This window comes from Drosophila simulans, chromosome 2L, assembly GCF_016746395.2.
Source record: "Drosophila simulans strain w501 chromosome 2L, Prin_Dsim_3.1, whole genome shotgun sequence".
Taxonomy (NCBI): domain Eukaryota; kingdom Metazoa; phylum Arthropoda; class Insecta; order Diptera; family Drosophilidae; genus Drosophila; species Drosophila simulans.
In genome coordinates, this window is record NC_052520.2 from 10,816,249 (window position 1) to 10,830,644 (window position 14,396).

The 14,396-nt window shown below is 42.4% G+C and overlaps 1 protein-coding gene across 2 annotated transcripts in view; it reads right to left on the bottom strand.

Moving 5' to 3' along the window:
* Positions 1-1,373: 1,373 nt before the first annotated feature.
* LOC27208814 overlaps positions 1,374-14,396 on the bottom strand; it is a 44,911-nt gene continuing 31,888 nt past the window's right edge. Inside the window, exons 3-8 of one of the 2 annotated variants that reach the window (XM_016184363.3) lie at positions 9,437-9,708; positions 7,805-7,882; positions 7,379-7,511; positions 3,197-3,440; positions 2,482-2,579; positions 1,374-2,393 (exon numbers count right to left, since the gene is read on the bottom strand). In XM_016184363.3, coding sequence (XP_016024571.1) covers positions 2,125-2,393; positions 2,482-2,579; positions 3,197-3,440; positions 7,379-7,511; positions 7,805-7,882; positions 9,437-9,708 — 1,094 coding nt within the window. In that variant the 3' untranslated portion in view covers positions 1,374-2,124. Of the gene's footprint in view, positions 2,394-2,481; positions 2,580-3,196; positions 3,441-3,473; positions 3,594-7,378; positions 7,512-7,804; positions 7,883-9,436; positions 9,709-14,396 lie in introns of those variants that run through there. The other variant, XM_016184364.3, reaches the window with a different exon arrangement.

Here is a 14,396-nt window from a genome sequence, read left to right on the forward strand (position 1 = left end):
CCTCTTTGTCTGCCAGGGAATTACAATACGAAAATTTAGTTTCGCATACCGCTGAAATACAATTAAAGTTGAGCAAAACGCCCGCACATAAAGCCCGAAACGTCCGAGCTGCATAAATGTTTGCCTTTGATGACAGCAGGACAGGGAACGGGACAGGACCCAAAAAAGGACGAAAAAGCTGTGGAGCAAAAGAGCAAGGATCTGCGCCCGACGGCCAGACAGGTGACGAGTTGGACTTTTTTCACCGCTCGTGTCTCGTTTATTGCCGCCCTGCGGTTATTTCTCCGCAAGTAAAACAACAAACAATTGCAGCGTAACAACGAACAACGAACAACATCCACTGGACTGGGAAACTTTTTGACTTTTCGTGCTAATGGTTCAATTTATTTGGCCGAGTTACCTCGACAGTTATGACGGCGACGACAATGACAGGCATTCAACTTGCCATGAAACTATTTTCAGATTTTAATTGCAGCCGCTCACGGACTGCCAGGCTAAATTAGCTACTAACTTTATTTGCCTTTCGTTTTAAATTTGCGCCAAAAGTCAAATTGCACGGCAAATGGATTTTTGCTTGGCCTACCTGTATTTAGTTGGCATTTTCCGTTGCGCATTCAACATAATTACATTAAGTGCACGAGTTTTCAGTGTCCTAAACCATTCGCAAATTAACAGCAAAGTCAGCTGAAACATGTATCAATCAGTGCGTATTGCGTTCGTCTGGAAAATATTTGCACACAATTAAGTGAAAGGCCGGATAATTTATGATTTCATTTAAGCGACTCAACTGCGTGTAATTATGCGGACTCACAGCACGGCACACACACACACACAAACAGGCACACACTCACACACACGCAATGTACACACGCTGTGGTAGCTGATAATCGCGCATACGCCCCGTGTGGCTGGCGCAACGAATTAGAAAGCGTAACGTATTGTTGTTGACCGTAGCAACCTCAGCCCTTTGGCGCCGATTGTTATCCCTTTTATGCCGCGCGAGCACCAGTCAAGTGGCGAAGGTGAGGTCAGAGTTCGAAATTAAGTATACGCAGCGGTGTACTGCCTGCCACTGCCTCTGGAAACTGATGATGCGTGGCGTTGGCTTATTACGAGATCCGCTTAATACGGAATGCTTTACCTGACGATTAGACTTTCCGTGTTTTCGTGTCCAGGACAGGGCACGAAATTAATCGAAATTAAATTAAGCCCACGCACATTATCGAGCATTTAACGATGTAATGATTAAACAAAGGGCATTTTCAAGTACGGTTAACTCACATAATTGCACATTTCTGGCAGCAGGGAAATTTAATTAATGTCCTGAAAAATCAATACAAACAAGCAATTTAAAAAATAAAGGCAGGTGCGCGTACAGGGTAAATGTGGTTAAAATCAAGTTTTTATTCCAACAAAATACATTTCATTGTCTCTCATTGAGAATTTCGATATATACGGTTACAAATCGTTCGTTCTGCACTCTGAATATGTGAAAATCTATAACTAAATCGAAGTGAAATTAGTTGTGGCCCTTTTTTCTGTGGCTGATAATGCAATTTCAAACAGTTTTTATTTTCCATCGACTGTCGCATTAATGAGCGTTGAATTCAATTGGTTTTCAAGTGCACAGTGACAAATATAATTAGCTAATTGCAATAACAGAAACGTAAAATAACCCGAATAATAATAATAATATTTGCATTCTAAAACTAACAATGCAATGCAGCTTTGTGTCTGTTATCGCGTTCGTAATTTCGTTTCGTTTTACATTCGATAATTACATGGGCACCATTTTTTATTTTCATTGTTACATAAATATTTACGCTAGGCATAAAAATTAGCATTAAATATAGTTATAGTTTAGTTTACGGTATGCCAGATGGGAAACCACTAAATGCAGACAGTTGGAAAGTTTCACAATCATTTTAATGTTGTAATAAACGATAAATAAAGTTTAGGATGACGAAGCAGTACGATAAACTAATTATTTCATACAGCGGCTTTCCCATCCTCTCCCCAGATTTCTCAGATTTACACAAATGAGTTATGCTTAACTATGAATTAAGTTTTTTATATACAAGATGTTTTTTATAATTGTATTTCCAAGTGGCCACCACTTAATTATCATGATTCGACCGTCGATCCCGGGCCCAAACATCGATGCTGCTCCAAGTGGCTGGTGATTCTCGCACGCAGGTTGCAATAATTGATATGCAGAGTGGATAAATTCGAGCAGGAATCGCGGCAGCTGTTGCTCCCGATGCGTCCGCCACCAATAAGCCATCGCACAACGGAACTGGCCACCATGGCCAGGAGGAGGACCATCCGACTGCTCCGCATGCTGCCACTGGTCCGGATCGCCCTGCTCTTTTGCATCGCTGCGGGGCTTTCGTCTATGGAGGACAGAACAGGAAGACAAACAGAAAGTGTGTGGCTGCAGCAGATACATTTGGTTAAGTCCGGAGTCCGGACCGCTCTTACCATTGATGACATTGACCACCACGCTGGCCGCTTCCGCTGTGGTCGGCATGCACGTATAGTTTCCGGTGTCCAGCAGCTGAGCATTGGCAATGCGTAATCTGGAAAACATGGAAACCAAAGCACAGAGAAGCTTAAGGCAAACGTGCAGCTTAATTGCGTCAACTTTGCCGCCACCACCCACCTCCCACTCACTCCCTGCCCACTCCTCCACCTGCGATTAAATCAACTCCATCGATCAAAGCTCGGCATGCCAGCCATGAGGCAACTGGAAAATCTCGCACCTGATGGCACGTTAAATCCCCTTCGGCATTCCGGCTGGCAAGCTGGAGGAAAAAATTCCAGCACTCGAGAGTTGCGCACTTAATCGCTTGTTGAATCATTATAACAACCAATTCAATGTGTTCAATTAAATGCTTAAGAAATTGAGTTTCTTTTTAACTATAATACGTATTGAAACAAAGTTAAATAAAGAAAAAGTTAAATAAGAAAAAGTAATTGCAAGTCGCGCTTTCAAAGATCATTTGTTTTAAAAAACAAGGCAACAATCTACAAAGTAATTCTCTAGTTTCAATGGACTTTTGTATCTTATTTTGAAAGTATCTTTGATCGTTTTGTTACTGTTAAAATCTAAGTTAACCGTACGTAAAAATAATCAAAACAAATGTACATTCCCGCAAATAGTAGTACATGCAATGCGATGCATAATTGGGCTCACCTGCTCTGGAGCTTCTCGGCCAGCGTGGACTCCATGGAGATGCGCTGCAAATCGATGGCCGCGTCATTCGGATGGGCCACGAAGGGGGTGAGGATGTAGGGGCCGCGGTACCAGTAAATTGGCCCAATATCCTGCGCCGACGTCGCCGGCTGCTTCACGTGGCAAGTGAGCGTTACGCTGCTGCCCACTTTGACATAGAGGTCCGTCGGTCCGGCAATAATCGCCTTGGCATCTGGCGGCGTTACTGCGATTCGCCGCGGAACGCAATGAAACGAGCCCGAAATTGATTAATAGCATTCCTAGGCGCTCCAACACGCTCCACTCATGAGGTTAGGCGGTCGGTCGGGAATGGGTGGGCCACTGCATCTAATCATGCGTCCGGCAAACGCAAATTCCACTGGAACGCAATTGATTGGGTTCAGTTGGGATGGGAATGGGAATGGGGCTAGGGTTTGGGGTTGGGGTTGAATTGAATTGGGCGAATTGAATTGCCTGCAATTTCAGCACACATGCTAGCCCCCACAGTTGTGTGTGCACGTTGGCTGCTGTTGGAGCTTCATGTTTGACCGGAATACCTTGGAGCTGCCAGGCAGACAGCCCAGATTTCGACTGATAATGAGCACCTACTTTGTAAACTGAGGCCCGACTGAGTAGTCCATTCAGGCGGTGGCCTCCTGTTATTAACTAGAACCAGCTTCGCCTTCAATCTGACTATATTGTTTATGCCAATGCTAATCTACAAAAGCTAAGACTGACCTGCAGCAAATCTACATGCATATTGGTTGAGTCTCAAATTGAAGGCATGATATTTAATTTCAAAAGATAATCAACTTCTATAGCAAGGTAATTATTATTGTTGTTGTTATGGTTATATACATTTCGATTTCTTTTGATAGCTTTAGGTTTATATTTGATCTGACAAGCTTATACTTTCCTATTCATACTTTTAAAAACGTTCATTTATGCGCTTCATAAAAGCGGCTTGTTTATTGAAACAAAATCGATTCTGACTTTCAAAAATCTAAAACACTATTAATTTTGTATACTATATGCCCTGGAAGTTGTAAAAATCGTTTGATCGAATCAAATTTTCATTCTCTGGCGAACAACAAATTTTATAGTAAGCAAACGCCTCTTTTCCCGAGCAAAATTAATGAAAAAACTAGCACATAAAAATTTGTTGTGCCTTCCTGATGATGGCCTTGGCTTTTTGGGCAACTTGCCCCGACCGCCGCCTTTTGGCCATTTCATTGACCCATTGTTTGTCGATGAAGCTGTTGACTATGGCTGCTGGTCTCGCATTTTACACACATTTTAAGTGTTGTTAGCCGGTTGTTATTGTGAGCCAGACGCTGGGCCATTGGCCGATGTATTAGGACGTGCCATTAAATGTTGTTCCCCCATACGTACAGTATACGTGTATGTTTGTACGTGTGGCTTTTCTAATATTGGCGCTGGGTTTTCCGGGTGGAAATGGGCGATGGGTGGTGGGCGGACGGGCTCAACGGCAGCTGCCGCAGACAGAGACAAATGTGTGGGGAGGAACTGAACTGAACCGAACTGAACCTCCAGAATCCTGTTACCACCACCACTTTTACGTTATAGGCACTGAAAATTGGTTTAATGTTTTTTCCGTGCGTCGACCGACCGTTTTTGGCCAACACAGCAGGCAGTCAACAAAGTCAAATGTTGACGTTGTTAATGATGTGCGGGGGGGGGGCATCGGACAAATCAGCCTCTTTGTATAAGCAAACTAGGGATAACTTTAAATATATATACTTTTGAAGGCAATAAATGAATTAATCAATAAAACGTGGCAAACAGTAAGTAGGTAGTTTAAATTTTAGCATAAAAACACTATATACTCCTGAGTAATATTTCATGGGAATACATTTTTGGTTTCCACCGGCATAAATCAGTGAATAATATTTCCGTTGGCGCTCCACGTGATTCGCATGACGACAGCGTACATATTTTTAACGCGATTTCTGGGTTGCAAATGATTAGCATAAATTCCGCAACTTGCCGCCTTAACTTGCCCCCCTTTAACAGGTAGCAACATGCCTGTGTCGGCTTCCTGTCGCCGCCTCGTCGCTGTCCAAAAGAAGCGCACTCAAGGATTACTACATCCGCAGTGCAGTTTGGTTCCCAGGCGGGCAGGATGTTTTGCGCCACCGGGTTGCAAGTTGCAGGTTGCAGCGAAAGCAACTGCGGAAGCTGAAATGCTGATACGACTTTGCCTTTTGATGAGATCTACACCCTTCGACCCTCGACTTCGTTATAAACTGGAGACACACTCCATCCTGCCGGTGGCAGGCAATTTGCCCTAGCTGCCTTTTATCCTTCATCAGCGGGGGTTACGCGACCATTTAAGAGGGATTTTAAACCGATGATTAACTGAGTGACTGTGCTTAAGTCAAATTTAATCGAATACAAATTCGAGAAAATTTCCTGACAAATAATTACACTTAAAAGAGCTGGAATATGATTTCAAATAGTAAAATATTGGACTAATAAATGATCAGAAGTATCTAAACACCTAGGATATAATAATTGTATAAAGGATACACTAAAAGATATATAATTATTTAAAAAGAAACTACATTTTTCTACATATTAAGCTATTTGCTAGTAACATTTTCCCTCGTGTAGATTTACTGATATTGGCCATGAAAACTTTGAACTAGAAACTAAACCAATCACTGCCAAAGTAGCTAACTCCGCCCGATTATTTCAATTAACTTTCACGCTGGTCAAGCAAAACTTTCTCCCTGCGACGGTGACGACAAACGAGAAGACTAACTGCTTGAGATGACCGAGGGAGCCGGGGAATCCGGACGAACCGAGGATTCCCCGACGTTGAGTGCTGCCTTGCTCGCTTGGCTGCCCGGGCACGGCGAAAAAGTTCCAAATCAATTTTACGTACATGAATGAAACATGAACGTGTATGCTTTGTGGAGCAATTTATAGCAACACACAGCCGCAAACAAACAGGGTATCCGTATCCTATCCCCCGTCGACTTCTCGACTCGCAACCGGAAATCCATTGTAGAAAACTTGTGAAATGGCAGAACAATGAGAGGGGGAGCTCTTCCTCAAGGTTGGGGCGGGTTTGGCAGATGAAGGGGTAGAATCAGCCCCAAAACCCCCCACACACCCCTCCTTTCACCAGTGCCCTAGTGTGTATTACAAACAGGCAGCATATGAATTTAGTATTGAATTTAAATGCAAATTGCGTTTGCATGCAAAGCGTGTAGAAAAATAGACAAACCGAACTTTCCGGGGATGGTGAGGTCGAAAGGGGATCGAAAGAGGGGCGGTTGTGGAGCGTTGGCGTTTGGGAGCGGCACGAGTAACGGTACTGGCAGGTGCCAACAGTGGTTGCGATTCCAACAGCCCGACCTACAGTTCATCCACTTCACCTTTAAAGCCTAACCCCCCTAACACTTGCAAATGCCAGCCTCTATGCATACTAAAAACCGGAATATTTGATCAATTTATTTGCGGTCACTTTCAACGAGTCTCTTCATCTTGGGATTTTCCTATTTTCTATTATTTAACGGGGGTGCTTGGTAAAAATGCTATGTTGAATAGTTTAAGAAGACATATCATGGTTACATTAGTCTAGGACTTTTGGAAGTAAAAGCTACTCAAATCCCAAACCATATACTTTATATACTTCTTAAAATCTTAAACTTGGTTATATACCAAGTTACCAATACCGATTTTAAAAAGGGTTTCCTATAAAAACACCATGATCACCTTGACCTGGCATAAAAACCCTTGAATTTATGATATTTAATCCGAAAGTGATGTGCTAGTGATTACCCAAAAATGCCTCCATGGCCAGGATAAACCATTATGACGAACGACCCATCCATTGCCGCACAACGAAGGAGTAACTTTGGCCACACCCTGTGTGCGCCAACCATACCCGTAGATCTTTGGCAGAAGCCAGAAGAAACTGGCAAAGTTTACGGCCAATTTACAAAGCTCTTCGCCGTAGAGAAATGCAGAGTGTATAAAAAGTTGCCATTTCAGGTCGTGCGAATGCCAGCAACTCGCTGACAATGCGTATGCAACTGAAATGGAGGAGGACTTGCTGGCTGGTGAGGATCCATGGGTTGGAGTAGGAAGTGGAGATGGGGGCGGAAACGGAGCAGACAGGGATGCCTTACTCACCTATGACATTCAGGCGAAATGCCATCGAAATCTTTGGCTCCGTATTCACTTGGCATTCGTAGATGCCGCTGTCACGTGGCTGGGCATATTTCACATGCAATGTCCAATCCTTGGAGTCGGCGGTCCGCACCACCTGCTCGTGCGAGAGAGGGACAGATAGAATAGTGGATGGGTGAAACAGGATGCCAAGATAAATCGTTGACGGGGATGTGGGTATGGGTGTGGGTGTGCGTGTGGGGCCACCGAGTCCTTGGTAAATTTAATCAATGCATACAACTTGCTTGGCCCGAATTGCATACGCAATTAAGCTGACTTTGCTTACAAGCCCGGCGGACATTAAATAAGCTACCTGGGCTGGGCCAAAGGATGATTGAGGAGAACTGGAGTGCAGGGGGTATAGCTTTGGCACAGATTACGTATACGCACCTTGAAACGCTCATCAGATGTGTAGGTCAAAATGCCTGCAGTCAGAATGTGCAAATCGCGTTTTCTTATCCAGGATACCTGCAATGGGATGGAAGAAAAAAATGAAGAGGGACACCAAATGTTGTTAGTGCCAGTGCTTAAGTCAATTTTGAAAATTGCCTCCGGTCCTGCCACTCGGCTGCTTGGCAACTCGACGAAAGTATATAGATACGAAAATTAAATAAACCAAGCGGCAAAATGAACCAAGCAGCCAACTCTTAAATCTGCTGAAGGTTGCTCCCAAATACAGTGGCTCCTCACTATGAACGAAGCAAATGCCTTCCCATCAAACATGATTACACTTTAGCGGATAAGTGACACAACTTGAAAGCTAAATAGAATTCGATATTTCAACTGAAACAAACGATTGCCAAAGACAATCAAATCCTAGCTTTAGGATTAACTCAAAATGGTTTAGCTCTAAACAGATTTCACCGTATATTTCTTATTCAGGCAAGCAAGGAAAAGAGCAGATGGGCAGGAAAAATGGAGACAAGTGCGTGCCCCAAATGTGAGCGGCTTAAAGTCGCCCCAAAAAGAAAAACCAGGCGAATTGAAAGGAGAACCTGACGCTGCTGCAGCGGGCAAAAAAGTAATCTTCCAGACGGCCGCGGGCAAACAAAACTTTTCGCATCCCCAGGAGCCGCCACAAAAAAAAAATGGTAAAATGGTAAAATGAAGGCGGGCAAACGAGGAAAACCAGGCAGGAGATATAAACGAAACTAAAAGTGTCAAAGTGGCGAAAGGAAACACGAGCAGCGCGGATGAGCTCGTGGAAAATAGATGGAACCACAAGGTGAGCGATAGTAAATCTGGATAAGACTACGCTAGTGAGCAGGAGATGGATGGTGATTGCGAAGGATGGCATGGCGCGGAATCGGAGGGAAGGCAATCCTGGAACGCACTTGGGTTCAAAATTAACAAAAGCCCATTTCTAATTAACAACGCGAAGGACACGTTTTAGAAACGAGTTGGCTTGGAGTTTAGAGCTTAAGTACTATAAAAATATAAGATGTATTTAACAAGAATGTTTTACATAATCATGTATGTTTTAAGCAATACAACAAAATCGCTAAAAAACCATGTCAGAAACATTTCCCCTATATAGACGCATCTGTGCAATTAAATGTTAAATGTTCGCCTCCAGTTTGTTAGTCCGTTTTGATTGAAACCAGTGCGCAAAATAGTCCTAGTCAAAGGAATCCAATACAAAATACCCTGGAACTTAAAAAGCTTAAAGAAAAGGAAAAACGGGGGAAAGCTGAGGGAAAACAAGACGAGTTCGCAAAGTAAACTCGGCATTGGTCAAAGGCCAGACTGAAGGTTTTGAGCGGAAGGCAGAAACTTTCTCATTGAACCGGCAAAACAAGGGTGGCCAAGAGCCGGGAAATGGGGAAAAGCGACGGGTAAGTTGAAAGATGTGACTGTGGAGAGGGGAAACTGCATGGGAAAAGTTAGCGCTAACTTGATTTTCAGCTTGACTGACGATCCAAATATTTTGCTTAAAAATGCATTAAAATGAAAATCGTTAAGGGCGAAATCTATTCAATGATAAGCTGGTAAATGCAATCACTTGCCGCCTGATTCACTCACCGATTTATCACCCAGATTGTCAACGCGGCAATTGATGGCCGCCGTGTGTCCCGTCCGGGTTGTTATATTCCTGGGCATTCCGAAGTCGAAAACGGGTGGCGGATAGGTGGTCTCCTCGGGCTGCTGCTCCTCGGCCTCTCGTTCATCATCGATGGAGTTTCCGAACTGGGGAAATTTCCTATTCACCGAGGCAATGTAAACGTAATCGTTATCAATGCTCGATGGGGCAGAAACCATGGGCAACAGGTTGTCATTGCCATCCACCAGATGAGCTGTGATGCAAGAGAAAAAAAGAAGGAAAAGCGCTTAGAATCATAGAACTTTTAAATACCAAGTTGCATTCTTTCAACATATAACCAGATAGCTTTAAGCCCTTGATGAACTGCTTTTATTGCTTATCCTGAAAGGAGTTGTAAACAGCCATATAATGACCTCTCCTCCTTTGGACAGCAGACAGGAATAGTTGAAAAGGGAGAACATTAATTAAATGCCACTCAATGCTCAGGGAAAATGCTCTTTTCCCCCACAACTACGGGTTGTACGATTTTACTGAGAGCTGCACACCAGAGTTTGGATGTGCACACTTGAATTTATTTCAAAAATGCACCATGAGATGGCATTTCACGGCTCGTTGGGATCAAAGGACAAATGCCAAGGCAGCAATAAAAACCAAAACAATGGGGAAAACGCTCATAATAATTATATATATCACACTTGGCGAGCAATTTAACGATTTCCTTACTATTTTCCAACCGGAAGATGCAGCTAAACAATGGAAATAGCTTTTAATTAAAATAAATGAGTGCATTTTAATTGCCTAAGTAGATGTGGGATAGTGGAATCCATTTAGCACAGGATATACTCGAAGATGTCCCAAAACTCATATCTTATAGCATTTAAAGTTCCGAAAGATCTTATTTCCAGCAGGAAGAATCCAAAAGAAGCATTAAACTATCGTATTTTTAACTAGAAAAGAAGTTGCTTAACATTAAAGAATGCAAGTATATTTCAATTTGCATTCAAAGTTCAAGATTCTCATTGCCAAGCCGCAACGTGCGCGGTTCAGAGTTCAAAGTTCGCGTCAAGTAACGCGTATAAATTATAAATCACTCAGCAACTATGCAGCACGGACTATCTTTACCGTTAACTGCAATCCACACCTCGCACGTGCGAAACTCCCATGCACCTCGCACTTCGCACTTCTGCGCCACGTGGCAAAAAGCGAAAAATCATGTTTTCTGCATTTGAATTTATTTGACATTTTAATGAGCGCATAATGGCAGCGGAGCAGTCGCCAAAACAGCGACGCGACTTGGTTGCTGATAATGGCCCGGTTGCACCACCCACAACTGCCACAACCCACCACCCACAGCCATCGCCGCTCTGCCACCCCATTCTCCATGCAGATCCGCATCCACATTCACATCCGAGTCCATGTCCACCTCCATCTGCAGCTCCTCCATCCTCCTGTCACTGCCTCCAATCTCTCTAACTGGGTCACTCACTTTTGCCGGCTGCACTTGAATCTTTTAGGCCATTGGGGTGGCACTTGTGCATGTTAGACACAAAAATCTAAATTATTTAAGTGCCCACCCCCCGCTCGGGCACACTCATGCATACATATGCGGAAAGTGAGTAGATGGGGTGGGCGGAATGGCCACACACACACAGATGCAGCGATTTACAGTGGGTCACATGTTAGCAATGTTCATTTTTAAGCCTTTTTTTTGCTTAAATAGTATGTGTAGTTAAACTAAACATAATAAGCACAAAATTATGAATACGTTTTATATTCCTTTTATATAGATCCAACTAAACAGAGCATGTGTTGAATGATTATAGATAGTTTGGCTTGACACTTTTTAATATTACGTATACGCCCAGATATACGAACTGCATGATGAGTTATTTTTCATATGTGAACTTATTATACTTAAATACTTGAAAATTAATATAATATTTGCCCATAAAAAATCCTAAAAAATGTTTAAGCATATAAAAAAGAATTTAATCAATTTAAACTTGAAATGAAGTCAGAGTTTCGCTTAGACAATGCTCACTGTAAAAAATATGCGGCAAAAGAACTCTCCGCTTTTATGGAAAAGTAGTCTAAACACGAAAAAAAAAGCTAGCAAAAAATAAAACTAGATACGAAATGCCAAAGTGAGTGCAGCACTTTTTGCAGCTGCAGCTCGCGCTTCTTTCATCTGCCCCCGCTGCTGTTGTTGTTGTTGCTGCTGATGTTGCACACAGATACACTTTCAGTTTTGGCATCATTTAGATACTCGTGGAGCAACTGATGCAAATTTAATTTGGACACCTCGCAAAAAAATGCGCCGCATGAGGCGAGTGCCTCAAAAGCGGGCAAAAAGAGGTGCGCAGATGGGCATGGGGCGAGTATCTGGTGGCATAACTTGCACTTGAGTGTGTGTGAACTGCAACTAATGATGTTGCAGGCACTCGCATGCGGCTTTTTGATTTAACGATCGCAGTTCACTTTTTGTAGTTCCTTTTTTTTGAGTTTTGAGTTTTGTTGTTCGGTCCCAAAAATGTTCAGCTTCTGGGAAGCTTAATGGTCCGCTTTGGTTGGTTTAACCGATTGCTGCGGTTGATGGCCGTCATCCTACGGTTTTTTCCACCCTTCCGCCATAAACTTCATGCTTTGTTTCCGCCGAGGTACACTTTTATTCGCTTTAAAATATCAACGGCAGGCAAAAAAAATATTTATATTTCACCCTCTGAGAGGGCTCATAAAAACCAAATCAAGCCTTCAGTCAACTAAAAGTAAGAGGCGCTGTTTGTCGCTGAAATCGATCCTCGGCAGACGGAAAATCGGCTTTTCTTTTGGGTGCTTAGTTTAATTTGGCACCCTTGTCAGCATAATGATTTCATTTTACGGCTTTAGTGCAAATATATAAGCCGATTTAGCGATGATAGGATGAAATAACGGATACAATATGAAGAAAGGTGCAGCAGACAGGTTAAATAAGTGTTGATGATCTTTTATTTCGGTTAAAATAAAAGCTAAATTTTTCTGTAATAATGATTATTCAGGAATTCAGTTGCTAGACATTGCTAAACATTTTCATAGAATAACAAAAAAAGCTACTACTAATCCCTCGAATCCGCTGTTAAATTTTAAAGAAGCAAAGAATGTGCTAGCCAAACTTAAAGCAGAACTAAGAACCTTCAGCTGTCAACTTTGACCCCGAATAAATCCGTGAAAAGTCCTTACAACGATGCAACTACAGCTCCTTAAAATCACTTGGCTCGAAACACTTTAAGGACATTTTCCTCGAGGGAGTTGGTAAAAACAGAAAAGGGCTTTTGAAAAATTCAATAAGCAGCCGGTGCCATCAATGTCCTCCAGGATATTTTCTAGTTGTCTGTCGGTCCTGGCGACTGGTTGTGTGGGGAATATTTATTAAAATCGCTGTTCACCATTTTGGTTTAGCATATCAAAAGAAGTCCATGGACTGTTGCCTAACATTCTTGTGCGGAAACATGTCCCAAAGGTTTACGGTTTTCTTCCTTTTTTTTTGCTGCCTCTTCTTTTAGCCCTATCTGCGGCTATATTTGTTTAAGCGGAGTATCATTTCGCCACCGGCTAGACAAACCTATTCGAGGCTTAGGCCCATTGAAGTTGACTGTGGCCAGAGCAAACGAGCCTGCGGCTAGGGAATCTCAACAAAATAGATTCACCCAAGATGGCCCATGATTACAGGGCCTGTTTGGACTCATACAACACATGCTCGCGCAAATTTCAGTCCGTGCAGCATGTGGAAGTTGAAAGTGCAGCATCGCCAAAGGCTGTTGGCGAATGTCTCGCTCGCATGAATTTCTATGTGGCAGGAAGATTAATGTCCCCAGTTTTCACAGACAGCTGGTGCAAAGGCGTCGAACGGCCATAATGGCCCATGGAGGCGAAGTGGAGCACTTCATCGGTGGCCAATGGCTATTAATTGCCAAGAGTTATGGGTTCGCTGAAAAATTTGAGTTGATGCTTTGGGAAAATTAAAAAAAAAAACAGTAAAACTTCAAGAAGTATAAAGAGCAATATTAGTCAAGGGAAATTGAATAATATTTCAATGGAGTGCCAGTATTGGTAATACTTTATTTAACTATCTACTTAGTTAACTGCTTAATAGTTATGAAAGCTTTGAGATTGCTTAACTATATTATATTTTCAAACAACCCTGAAATTAGTCCTTGAAGGACTCTAAGCACACATTGAAGAGAATTCCAGTACTTGTAATCCTTTAAATAACTATTACTTCTAAGTTAACTTTCCCAATCGCAGCCCATGTGATTAGACTTTGGAAATCCTTCAGCCAGACCAATTGGCTTCAGCCCTTATCCTTGCTCTGGCAACTTTGTCACAAATTCGAGGCCGGCAAAGTTTCAATTTAATTTCATTAGCAATGCAAAGGGGAAAAAGAAAAGATGTTTCTGCCGCCTAAGCCAAAAGTGGAAATTTGATAAAAATCGGAATACCGAGATTGAACTGCTCTCAGCCATTGCAACTAAGTCGCACACAGCTTTTTGGACACATTTCTAAGCTCAAACATTGGCACACATAAATATTTACGACTATTAGTTTTTACTCGAAGATCAAAACTTTTTCGATTTACTCGCAAGTCACTGGGACTTGGCAAAATTTGCATATCGATGCGAACAGGCGAAGAGGCGCCAAAAAAAAACAATTAAAATAAATTTTACATAAGTCTTGGCACATTGCTATTACTTTGCGTAAATGTTTTCAATATTTTATGCTAAATCTTTGCGAAAACAATTTTGCTGCACGACTGGAGTTTGGGGCGAAAAATGCAAATTGCAAATTAAAAGGCAAAAGCAAGAGGAGAGCACTTGAAGCATGAAGCTACGACTTGTAAATCACAAAATCCAAAAAAAAAAAAAGATACATCCACTAGATACAACATCGTCAGCTCGAAAAGGTCCC